Here is a 13,156-nt window from a genome sequence, read left to right as displayed (position 1 = left end):
ATGTGAGGGGGTAGCTGAGGGGATGTGAGGGGGGGAGGAGCTGAGGGGATGTGAGGGGAGCTGTGGGGATGTGAGCTGAGCTGTGGGGATGCGAGGTGAGCTGAGGGGCTGCGAAGTGAGCTGAGGGGATGCGAAGTGAGCTGAGGGGATGCGAAGTGAGCTGAGGGGATGCGAAGTGAGCTGAGGGGATGCGAAGTGAGCTGAGGGGATGCGAAGTGAGCTGAAGGGATGCAAAGTGAGCTGAGGGGATGCGAAGTGAGCTGAGGGGATGCGAAGTGAGCTGAGGGGATGCCAAGTGAGCTGAGGGGATGCCAAGTGAGCTGAGGGGATGCCAAGTGAGCTGAGGGGATGCCAAGTGAGCTGAGGGGTTGCCAAGTGAGCTGAGGGGATGCAAAGTGAGCTGAGGGGATGCAAAGTGAGCTGAGGGGATGCAAAGTGAGCTGAGGGGATGCAAAGTGAGCTGAGGGGATGCAAAGTGAGCTGAGGGGATGTGAATGGATGTGAGGGGGGTAGCTGAGGGGATGTGAGGGGGGGAGGAGCTGAGGGGATGCGAGGTGAGCTGAGGGGCTGCGAAGTGAGCTGAGGGGCTGCGAAGTGAGCTGAGGGGCTGCGAAGTGAGCTGAGGGGATGCGAAGTGAGCTGAGGGGATGCGACGTGAGCTGAGGGGATGCGAAGTGAGCTGAGGGGATGCGAAGTGAGCTGAGGGGATGCGAAGTGAGCTGAGGGGATGCAAGTGAGCTGAGGGGATGCGAAGTGAGCTGAGGGGATGCAAGTGAGCTGAGGGGATGCAAAGTGAGCTGAGGGGATGCAAAGTGAGCTGAGGGGATGCAAAGTGAGCTGAGGGGATGCAAAGTGAGCTGAGGGGATGCAAAGTGAGCTGAGGGGATGTGAGGGGAGCTGAGGGGAACTGAATGGATGTGAGGCGGGTAGCTGAGGGGATGTGAGGGGGGGAGGAGCTGAGGGGATGTGAGGGGAGCTGTGGGGATGCGAGCTGAGCTGTGGGGATGCGAGGTGAGCTGAGGGGCTGCGAAGTGAGCTGAGGGGCTGCGAAGTGAGCTGAGGGGCTGCGAAGTGAGCTGAGGGGATGCGAAGTGAGCTGAGGGGATGCGAAGTGAGCTGAGGGGATGCGAAGTGAGCTGAGGGATGCGAAGTGAGCTGAGGGGATGCGAAGTGAGCTGAGGGGATGCGAAGTGAGCTGAGGGGATGCGAAGTGAGCTGAGGGGATGTCAAGTGAGCTGAGGGGATGTCAAGTGAGCTGAGGGGATGCAAAGTGAGCTGAGGGGATGCAAAGTGAGCTGAGGGGATGCAAAGTGAGCTGAGGGGATGCAAAGTGAGCTGAGGGGATGCAAAGTGAGCTGAGGGGATGTGAGGGGAGCTGAGGGGAACTGAATGGATGTGAGGGGGGTAGTTGAGGGGATGTGAGGGGTGTTTAGCTGAGGGGATGTGAGGGGGAGAGCTGAGGGTGTGGGGGGGGAGCTGAGAGAATGTGAGGGGGGGAGGAGCTGAGGGGATGTGAGGGGAGGGTAGATGAGAGGGTGTGAGAGGGGGGTACTGAGGGGATGTGAGGGTAGTGTAGCTGAGAGGATGTGAGGGGAGGGGGCTGAGTGTCTGTGAGGGGAGCTGAGGGGATGTGAGTGTCTGTGATGGGAGCTGCGGGGAGCTGAGGGGATGTGAAGGGAGGGAAGCTGAGGGGATGTGAGGGGAGGGTAGCTGTCGGGATGTGAGGGAGGGGAGCTGCTGAGGGGAGCTGAGTGGAGGTGAGCTGAGGGGAGTTGAGATGATGTGAGGGTTGGTGAGCTGCTGAGGGAAGTTGAGGTGACATGGGGTACGTGAGCTGAGGGGAGCTGAGCTCAGGGGAGGGGGGCGGAACATGATATCAAATGCAAAGATTATTATTATTATTAACGCTGCAAGCCAAAGCCCTATGGGTAGAATGGTCAAAGGAATAAATTTCCAGACCTCGAGCCTTGGCTCTTGCAAAACAACTCCTTGTATGTTACCTTACCCTATGTCTCAGTCCCTCGGCCTTGCCCGCCGTTTACCCGGATCACTTTCCTCTTGAACCTTTGGTCACCTCCAATTTCTCCTCAGTGCAATGTCCATCAATGCTATTGTTAATCATTCTGAGACGTGACCTTACGAATGGCTAAATGTGCTAAACATCCGTCTTCCTTTTGTCTTTAGGTGTCTGTCCCTTTAAACAGCAGTTGGTCTGTGATCCCCACCTGCAAAGCCACTTCCTGGTTTGGGGGAAAGTGAAAGTCCCAAATAGCGCAAAGCGCTGATGGTGAAATGGCGTCTGCACAGGAACTGGAGAACCTGAGAAATGAAGCCACATGTTCAATCTGTCTGGAGTTTTATACGGATCCGGTGTCTCTTGGCTGTGGCCACAACTTCTGCAGAGACTGTATTTTACAGTGTTGGGGCACAGGACAAGGAAGTGTGTCCTGTCCACAGTGCAGGCAGCAGATTCCTCAGTGGAGTGTTCGGCTCAACAGAACTCTGTCTAACATTGTAGAGAGTCTTCAGAGACTATTCCTGAATCCGAGGCTGGAAGAGGTGGGAATCCAGTGTGGAGAGCATGAGGAGAAGCTGAAACTGTTTTGTGAAATGGATCAAAGAGCGATCTGTGTGGTCTGTGCGATGTCCCATGATCACAAGTATCACACAGTCATTCCCATTCAGGAAGCTGCTGAGCTCCGCAAGGTATGGAATTGATATTAATACTGAAATTTCATAGAACGCCGTGAAGACGTCTCAAAGTGCTTCAGAATACACTGTAAACATAGCAACAGGAACATAGGCACAGGTGGAGACCATTCAGGCCTTGAAGCCTGTTTGCCATTCAGTTAGATCATGGCTGATCTGTACCTCAACTGAAAATCCCCACCTTTGCCCCATATCCCTTGATACCCCGAGTTAACAAAAATCTATCCAAATATCTCTTAATCCATGGAATTTTGGGGGAGACAGTTCCAGATTTCCACAAACTTTTATGTCGGAAAATATACTTCCTGATTTCACTGATGAAGGCCTTGTTCTAACTCTAATATTATTCCCGTTGTTCTGGATTCTGTCACCAGAAGAAATACTGTCTCTGTTGCTGCTCTATCGAAATCCTTTATTATTTTAAACACCTCAATCAGATCAGCCCTCAACCTTCTAAACTGAAGGGAATACAGACCAGGTTTATGGAGCCCTAAAGTGACCTGACTGTGAGCACAGCTGCCGATTTGCACACAGCAATGTCCCACAACTTCCTGACTCAGAGGACACAATCTGATCAAATGAACCAGTTGTTTAAGATGAAAGATTGGTTTGATGACCAAGTTAAAGTTTAGTCGAGCAGATGAAGCATTGTCAATGTGCTGTTACACTCTGTGTAACATATTAGTAAATAGATGATATTGTGCACAGCCGGTCACTGAGCAGCAATCTCGCCGGCCTCTGGGTCACACGGTTGTGTGTTCAAGCCCTGGTGTTGCCTGCTTGCTGATGGCATGTCAGGTAAATCCAGAAGTTCTTAGTGGCCTCACCATCTGACTGTGTCGATCGAGTGGAATGGAATATTACAGCTCTGTCACACAAGTAGAATGTACTAAACCAATAATAATGACTCTGTCCCTTCTTCCTGTTTATTTACATTCACTTTGGTTCAGCAAAAGCTGCAGAAAGCACTGGACACCCTTCAAAAACAGTTGAATGAAATGTTTCAGTGTCAGAATGAAGAAGGAACCACTCAACTGGAAGTGAAGGTGAGGCGTTTGTACATCAGCTCTGATATATCCCATTCCATTGATATTGCTGTGCGACAAGCTTTCCCGCTGTTTCCAGCCAGGACCACCCTACAGGTTAGGGCTTCATATCGCAGGGTTTTCAGGAGATGAGTCTGTTTAATCACTGCCCAAAGTGACTCGTCTGCCTATCCACGTCCTGTCGATGAGCCAGTCTGGGCTGTGCCGTTATTAGCAGTGCCCTGGGATACTGTGGACCAGACTGACTCAGGAACTGGACAAGATACCATCACAGAGGCCTCTCTCGATGCCGCCATTCCATTGCCAGGCAGGTCACCTTGGAGTCAGTTCAGTTCAGTTCAGGAGACCTCGCAACCCACCCCCTCAGGAGGATATCACCAGGTTCACGGGCAATGTAACCGTGACTGACAGGCCGAGCTCCTGTTCTTGTGTCGGATAATGTTAAAGTTGTGTTTATTGTGACAGAGACAAGCCGAGCGTCTGAGGAAGAACATCGACGCTGAATTTGCTAAACGTCACCAGCTGCTGACCGAGGAGCAGAGAGACATGATCAACAAACTCAGACAGCAGGAGGAGGCCATCTTAGGACAAATAGAAAACAATAAGAGTGACATTTCCAAGCAAATTACTTCTATTAACCAGAGAATAGCGGAAATCCAGACAAGACTGACTCTCCAGAACACCGAATTCCTGAAGGTACATAGGCTGTGTGTCTGGTTTGACAGACAGACACTGAGTGTGTTAATGCTGGTGTGTGTCTGGTGTTATAGACAGACAGGTGACGGTGTTAAAGCTGAATTTGGAAAGAGATGCAGACGAAGTGGAAGGATTGTCCGTGTTCGTGTTTGTTTTGGGGGAAGACAGGTTTGCCGGGTTATGGGGAGAAAGCTGGTGATTGGGTTAGTGAAAGTGATGCTCTGTCAAAGAGTCGCACAGACTCGATTGGCCGAATGGCCTCGTTCTGTGCTGTAACAGTCTATGATTCTATGAAAAGCTGATATGATTGAGGTACTACAATCTGCTGTAACTCAGATCAGAAATTTAGACTTAATTCATTAAAACAGTAGATTGCTGATAACATGACACTGACTTGACTTTTCACGACCACTGACATCATTACGTTGTCACTATCCCGGCCTCATTTATTTATGGATTTATACATAATAATAATAATAATAATCCTTGCATTTAATATAGTGCTTTTCACGTCGGGAGGACGTCCCAAAGCGCTTCACAGAACACACTGTAAAGTGAATTGACTGTATATTTGTGGGCAAACGCGGCAGCCAATTGCGCACAGCAATGTCCCACAAACAGTCGTAGATTGAAAATGACCAATTTATTATTGTTTTTGGGGTTTTGGAGGGATTATTATTAGGCTCTGTGTGGAGTAAGGAAACTTGCCCAAGGTTTCGCCCTCTGCCTGGGATTGAACTCAGGTCTCTCGCTTGCAAAGCGAGTGCTCTAACCACTGAGCTACAAGACTCCACATACATATGCCTAACTGGCCATTACTGACACCTTGTGACTGAGACCTGTTCCCTTGGAGTGATGAGTTATCAGTTTATTTTAATTTAACACGAATCACAGCATTAAGCTGCCTAATACCTCTTCAAATTCATCTCGATGGCTATGTGCAAGATGGACTCTAACCCTCCTTATTTTCATTTCTTCTTCAGGATATCAAATCCGTCATTGACAGGTCTGTAATGTTTCCTTATGTCCATCTGGTTAGTGACATTCCCTAATCGCATTGTGTAACAGAAAGTGCTATTAGTCAAAGAGAAACATATTTGTGTGAGAGCCCAGAACATTGTGTATGTCCAGTCTATCTTCAAATTCTACAGGGAATTGTGATGATAATAATAATCCTATCATTTGATAGAGTGCTTTATCAGATCTTAATGGAATATACCATAAAGGGAACTGATTGTATATTTTCTGGGAGAAACAATGCAGTCCATTGCGCACAGCAGTGTCCCACCAACAAAATGAAATTACCCCTGGAAAATTGATCGGCCAATCGATTAACAACTTGGTCCTTACTACATGTAAGTAGGAAAGTACTGTGTGAAATAAGGTACCTCATGTTTTGTCCTACCCGGGAATCGAACCAGAGTCCTCTGGCTTGTGAGGTGAACGCTCTAACAACAAATGAACAGGACTTCACAATGGTGGTGATGGTGAAAATCTCACCTGAATCATCGATATTGTGTCTGAATTTAATTAAACAAATTTCTATCTGTGCCCAGGTCTGGTGTTGACATCAAGAAACCCAATAAAGTGTCTGTTGATGTGGCTGAGAGGGACCACATTGGGCCTCTGCAGAGCATAGAGTGGAAACTCCTGTTAAAGGGCATCACTGCAGGTAACACTGGCTCTTACTGTGTTCCTGTGATCGGAGTCTGACTCTGGGAATAGATGTGGAGGAAATGTCTTGTCGCTCCTCATCTCCTCAGTCGGGAATGCTGAATAAGATCATTGGGAGCTCAACCCACCTCAGCCCTGCGGTGGCCGGGCCCCGGGTCACAGCCAGACATCACTGGTGTCCCACGTGTAACCTGAGACACACAGAGCAGGAATCCAAACCTCACTGAATGAACCAATGAAATATAGCGTTCACCACACGATCTCCAGCATGTCAACATTCTCTGTTTCAGCTCCAGCCTCTCTGACTCTGGATCCTAACACAGCCCATCCCCGGCTCATCCTGTCTGAGGACCGGACCCGAGTGAGACTCGGTGGCAGAGGTCAGCGGGTTCCTGACACCCCGGAGAGGTTCATTATCTATTACAGTGTCCTGGGGTCTGAGGGGTTCACATCAGGGAGACATTACTGGGAGGTGGAGGTGGGGATCAGCACACACTGTATAGTGGGGGTGGCCCGAGAGTCTGTGCCCAGGAAGGGGTGTTTCACACATGGACCTGAGGCTGGAGTCTGGGCTGTGAGGCTCGTCAATGGGGAATATGTAGCTCTAACCTCACCTCGTTCCCCCCTCCCCCTGAGGGTGAGCCCCCGGGTGCTGGGCGTGTACCTGGACTATGCGGGAGGACAGGTGTCGCTGTACGACGCCGACCACATGTTTCATCTCTTCACTTTCACCCACACGTTCACTGGGAAACTCTTCCCGTACTTCAGCACATGGTGTCACACTGACCTGACACTGACCCCCTGACACTGACCCCCCTCACCCCGACAGGGGTGGGTGAGGGCGACCAATGAGTGCGAGGGTACGGAGGGAGTCACCAATTGCAAACAATCAGAGAGAGGGCTGAGGGTGACCAATCAGAGAGAGGGTACAGGGGTTACTGGGCGGAGAGTGGAGGAGACGCAGGAACACAGAAACAGGAGGAGGCCATTCAGCCCCTCGAGCCTGTTCGGCCATTCTGTAAGATCACGGCTGATCTGCACCTCAACCCCAGTTACCGGCCTTTGCCCCGTATCCCTTCACACCCCGACCTGACCAACATCTCCCCACCTCCGATTGGACAAGTTTCTGTAACCTGTTATTGTGATTTAACACTTTATTCCCCGGGACGTCCTCCTGATATGAAAGGCGCTGTACACAAATATCATTTTGTTTTGTGTTGGTATCACAATAAAACGGACGGATGTACAATCTCTCCGTGTGATGTCTGAGGCTGTGATGTCAGGATTGGCTGTGATGAGATGTGAGACACGACACAGAATGAGGAGCAGATCCAGGAGACTCCGGACTGCGGTGTCACAGGGCGGGACAGTCTATATGGCTGCTTCACTTTTAATATCAGGTGTCCATACAGAGGTGTCTCTCTCTATATCCCTTTATTTCTGACCATGGCCCTCTCTGCTTCTCCGTGTCTCTCTCTGCCATTCTCTGTTGCCCGTCCTCTCTCAGGCACTCTGCCTCTCTTGGCCTCTCTCTCTCTGTCGCGCCGGCCGCTTGCAAGGTCTCAGATATTAACAGGGGCAGAGTTTGACGCCAAACCTGGTGGGGACAGGGGGGGGTGAGGTGGTCATAAACGAGGTCGAAAAGCCAGAAATCATTTTCCAGATTATGTACATTTTCTACCCTATTCTTGCCATCATTGGTGGGCTTGGTAAGTCATCAGATAGGTTGTTGATCTTTCAATCAGATTTTAATGCTGACTTATTTTAATGACAATTTCTCGAGCTTGATTTATTAAATTCAGTTTGATTGTAACTTTGTTTAGAAGGTGCATATCGTGTGGAATAAAATGTTAAACAGCACAAACTGCAGCACAATTTACTGCCTCACCTGAAGGACAACACTTCTGACAATGCAGTGCTCACCTTCCAATGCACTGGAGTTTCAGTCTGATCAACGTGTTGAAAGCCTTGCGTGGGCTTCAACTCACCACCTCAGAACTCAGAGGCAAGAGTGGCACCAACTGAGCAACATTGATGTGATTATCACAACAAAAGATGTTAAGCAGCATTGCATAGTTTACCCCCAATGTTTCTGCCTCACCTATTCCAATACAATGGTGTAAAGCCCGTAATGTATTTGTAATTGCTTGAATATACAAGAGGTTTGAGGAAAGGCTAGTTATTTAAACTTAGCTCTGCAGTCCTTTAAATCCTAGCATTCAAGGTAAGCAGCTGATGCTTAAGCTCCGCACTGCCGACTGGCGGCACCATGATTCAATGTGTTTGTGTTTCAGATGTGGGCAGGAAAATGGTGCCAAAGCTCTCATGTATTTCTTGTTGAGTTGTGCTATCCATCAGGACGCTCACAGGGTGATCCGCGTGATTGCCATCCACGTACTGAGCACCCAAACCTGGACTTGTTGGATGTCAAATGACCACTTTGCTAATTCTGCTTGGGGGTAAGGTAAAGTGGGCTTTCCTTGAACTGGCCCCAAGAGGATGAGATTGGCAACAGATTGTCGGAATGTGGTGAACCCCGTGTGGCACTGTTCAAACCCTCTTGTGTGATTCCTGATCCACATGGGTCTGCAGTAATACAGACATCAATCATTACCAGCGTATTAGGAAGGATCAGGCAGACTTCTCACTCGGGCCATTTACGGCAAAGCCAAAGCTCGAACACGAACAGTACCAGCTGGACAAACATAAACATCATACAGGCAATGCTCTCAATTGACAAACTGTGCGCAGTTGTGGTTAGCAAAGCTCCAGTAATTGGTACCCAAGCTTTTGTTCAGCAAACTGTGTCTGATACTGAGGTGTATTACTGTAGGAAGAGAGTGTGTATTCCATGGGACATGTACATGCAGAATTCCCAATCTAGTTTAACTACATTGCAGCATGAGTATGTGCCAAAAATAATGCGGAGTTTGACCACACTTGCCACTACCACACATGCCACTACAACACTTGCCTCTACCACACTTGCCACAACTATAATTGTGACTACGACACTTGCCAATACCACACTTGACACTACCACACTTGCCACTACTGCACTTTCCACGAGCACACTTGCCACTTCTATATTTGCACTACCACACTTGCCACCACCACTGAAATTGCTATGACCAAACTTGCCATTGCCGCCCCTGCTTCTCCCACACTTGCCCAAACCACATTTGCCACTACCATGGACGATAGACAGGAGAATTTTAAGGGGAATGTTGGATAAAATGTAAGGTACTCAAAGGCGGGCAAGGTTCCACATGATAGCCGAGCGGGTACCGGGAGATTAGTGGCTCCCTGGCAACTTGGTGGTTATGTTGTGGTGCAAGATGGGAGGTGTAGTCAGGTGTTGTGGCCTCTATCAGGAGGCAGGTGACGCCTGGAGTAATCCAGGTTTCAAGGAGGGAGAGAATATGGATGTTTTCGTCGACAATGAGGTCTTGTATGATAAGTGTTTTATTGGAGAGGGATTGGACTCCTTGTAGGCCAGGGCAGAAGGCACAGTTGGTGGCTAAATGTGAGGGACGTGGTGTGATGGTGAGATGACTGACAGGGAGGGTGGTGCTGTGGGTGAGGGTGGAGAGATTGCCCCCTGTGATCAGAGACCAAAGTACCTTGCAGTGAGAATGGGGAATATGGCAGTCAGAATGGCTACTGATGGAGAGCCAGCAGCATCTGCCACGCTGGGCCCCACACTGGCCCAGGCGTGGGGAGAGGGAGGCCGTGGGACAGACGAACACACATAGGAGTCGGGGATGGTAGTGGGAGAAGAGAACAAGAGGGAGTAATGGAGTGTAGAGGATTAGGGGGGCAAGAACGTCACTTGCCCTCACAGACTCTGTGTCTCTAAGTCACCATTCTTGATGCACATGATCTGCTTTGGTGTCTTACGGCACCAATAAGGTGATCCGTCACATGGTAACGTGAGCTCCTGGGGTTAGAATGAAATACACAACACAAAATTACATTTGTGTAGCGCCTTTCACATCCAGAGGATGTCCCAATTCGCTGGACAGTCATAGGATTGGACAGAAGCTGGGGGTCGGGATCAGAGCAGTTCGAGGGCTGGGAGGGTAATAGGGTGTACGAAGGCACTGTCGAAAATCAGGTTTTTGATGTGCACATGGTGGCGTTGATGGTGTGGTGTGCAAGGTCATGGTGGGCCTTGAAGGCGAGGTCGATGATTTCCAACACTATCTTCTGGTGGATGGGGAGCCAGTGGAGCCAGGCGACAGTTTGATTAATGGTATCATAGAGTCTGCTGCTGAAGAGGACACGAGTTGCACAGTCCTATATTATCAGCAGCTGGTGGAAGAAGTGTTGGGGAGGTCACCAATCAGGGAGTTGGCGTAGTCGAGTCCTGATGTAATGAATGCATAAGTGATGGATTCAGCGAGCTGATGGGTGAGGCGGTAATGGAGCCTCGATTTATGTTCAAGCTTTTCTTTCTGTGCAAAATTTTTATTTCAGATTTTGGCAACTAATGGCCACATATTGAGGAAAGGTGAAAGTCATGCTTAAGCAGACAGAAATTGTGGATGCAGCAGAAGCCAGGACCAATCGTGGTCGATTCACAGAAATAATGGACATGAACGAATTTGGGAAATAATCATAAATAATGCAACAGATAATCAACCACTGACGTGGCCACCAGAGAGCGAGAGAGACATTTGGAGAGACCGCACCAAACTCGAGACATTATTACAATCGCCACTAGTTCAGATGTAGAGCAAGAAAGAGACAGAGAATTAACCAATCATAATGATCTGCTCCTTGAGTTGTTTTAATGCCAATCAAGCGAGAACTGTGATCTTTTTGCTGGCACATTTTCCACTCCTATCCAAAATCTTAATCTTGTTGATTCGGAATGAGCAGGGCACCGAAGTTTCCTATCATCGCTATCAGGTGTCAGTTGACACTCATAGGGCCTGATGTGAGCAGACACTGCCTGGAAGAAAGCAGGAGTGTTTCTAACTTGCCAACTTTCCGCTGGTGCAAGCTGGCTCTGGTACAGGGCCTGATGTCCGACAGAAAATTTGCCAGAACATCAATGGTCCTGGAGTCGAGGGTGGAGGCGGCCAAATAGACTTTGTTCATCCACAGAGATGTGGAAATTGACTCCATGCCTGCGAATGACATCATTGAGCGGGAGATGCAGACATGCAGATACAGACAACGATAGAGAGAGATACAAGGCCATAGATAGAGAATGAGGCAACTCAGAGAAAGATGCAGACAGACAGAAACAAACCCAAAGCCAAAGAGAGAGAGACATGAGCGGACAAAGAAAGGGATATAAGACAGCAAGAAAGAGAGAGGGGAGTCCAACACTTCACTGAAGTGAATTGGAGCTTCAACCCTTAAAGGTCTGATTCAGACGTCAGAGTGCTCTTACTGAGCAAGCCTGACAACTTTATGTATTGAATCTGAAACTGCATTTTATATCACAATGTACGGAATGAAGGGAAATCATACTTTATGTTTCGCTCCAAAACTGCACATTCATTTCACTTTACAATATATTCTGTGAAGCGCTTTAAGATATCTGAAAGATATGATAAGTTGCTACATCAACTATATGTATTATAATGGCTGTTATTCTCTGTGCAATCATTTCATGATTAGCTGATTAATATCCAACTGTACCTTATGTCTGTGTTAGTGTGAATGTCTCCCCTGTTGTTGGTTTGAAAGTATTGACAATTTCTCTTGCTATCCTTGCTCTTCTATTTTCCGTTGGGTTTACACCAGACCTGGACAACATACACACAGCTCTGTGTTCAAGGGCTGAATAAGCATAAGCGTTGCATCCGGCGCAAAGGGCGCGATATGAATGCAACTTATTTTTCCAGTTGTTATATCTGTCTTTCTTTCTCTGTCCATCTGTTTCTCTGAATTTGTTTTCCTGTCTGTTTGTCTCTGTATCTTTCAGTCTCTCTATCTTTGTCTCCGTATCTCTCTCCCCTCTCTCTTTCTCTCACAGTATGTGTTTCTGTGACTGTATGTTGTCTCTGTATCTTTTTGTTTATGTGTATCTGTATCTATCTCTTTCTCTTTTACTGTATTTGTATCTTTGCGAGGCAGATTTCTCGCTTGGAATTCAAAAGCTTAGGATTTGAGCTGGGAGAGATTTTGCCAGCACAAAGTCCATTGCTTTCGATTTACACTGTGTCAATTGTAGCAATGGATTAAATACAAGTTGTTGCATTGTGATGGTTATTTCTCTTTCTCTCTCTCTGTTGCGAACCTCGTGTCAATTGTGATCTGTCTTTCCCCCTCTGTCGGTCCATTGCTTTCGATTCACTGGCACTATGTCATCTATAGCAATGAATTAGGTAAATGCAAGTTATTGCATTGTGATGGTTAGTTCTCTCTGTCTCTCTATCTCTGTAGCGAACCTCGTGTCGATTGTGATCCTGTCTCGAGGGCGGTGCGGTCTCTACAAATGTATTACTCACTATCTGGTGGCCATGTCAGTGGCTTATCTGATGGTGATTATCATATCAGTGATTTTTTATCGAGTTATACCTTCTTATTTCCGAATTTCGTTCGTGTTGATCACACCTGTGTGTGGAACATTAATGGCTTTGGCTGCGTCAGCTTCATCAATTTCTGTCTGGTTAACTGTGGCTTTTACCTTTGATCGATATGTGGCCATCTGTTGCCAAAATCTGAAAGCAAAATATTGTTCCAAAAAAACTTCTGCTCCAGTGATAGTGATATTGAGTGTTATTTCCTTTACGGTAAACATTCCCTGGGGTTTTATAGTTGAAGCACTGTACATAGTTAATAATATACAATGGTAGTGCAAACCTAAACCAAGCTATATCACTTCTCGGGCATGGGCAGCGTTTGACACGCTTAATTACACTTTAACCCCAATTCTCCCATTCGTTATGATTTAGCTGCTCAACGCCCTGACTGTCAGGCACATACTGGTGGCCAGTCGAGCCCGCAGGAGATTGCGGGGACACAGTAATGGGGACAGGAATAGAGATGTAAGTGTCAGTGATCCAGAGATG

At 48.0% G+C, this 13,156-nt stretch overlaps 1 protein-coding gene across 1 annotated transcript; it reads left to right on the top strand.

Annotated features, from left to right (window-relative positions):
- Positions 1-2,244: 2,244 nt before the first annotated feature.
- LOC103172165 (E3 ubiquitin-protein ligase TRIM39-like) lies at positions 2,245-7,105 on the top strand. The gene is made up of 6 exons (XM_007884973.2): positions 2,245-2,706; positions 3,660-3,755; positions 4,221-4,451; positions 5,435-5,457; positions 6,008-6,123; positions 6,416-7,105. The coding sequence occupies exons 1-6, from the start codon at positions 2,293-2,295 to the stop codon at positions 6,928-6,930; spliced, it is 1,395 nt and encodes a 464-aa protein (XP_007883164.2). The 5' UTR covers positions 2,245-2,292; the 3' UTR covers positions 6,931-7,105.
- Positions 7,106-13,156: the final 6,051 nt, after the last annotated feature.

Source organism: Callorhinchus milii, unplaced genomic scaffold, assembly GCF_018977255.1.
Source record: "Callorhinchus milii isolate IMCB2004 unplaced genomic scaffold, IMCB_Cmil_1.0 Scaffold30, whole genome shotgun sequence".
NCBI classification, from domain to species: Eukaryota; Metazoa; Chordata; class Chondrichthyes; order Chimaeriformes; family Callorhinchidae; genus Callorhinchus; species Callorhinchus milii.
This window is presented reverse-complemented; position numbering and strand designations above follow the sequence as displayed.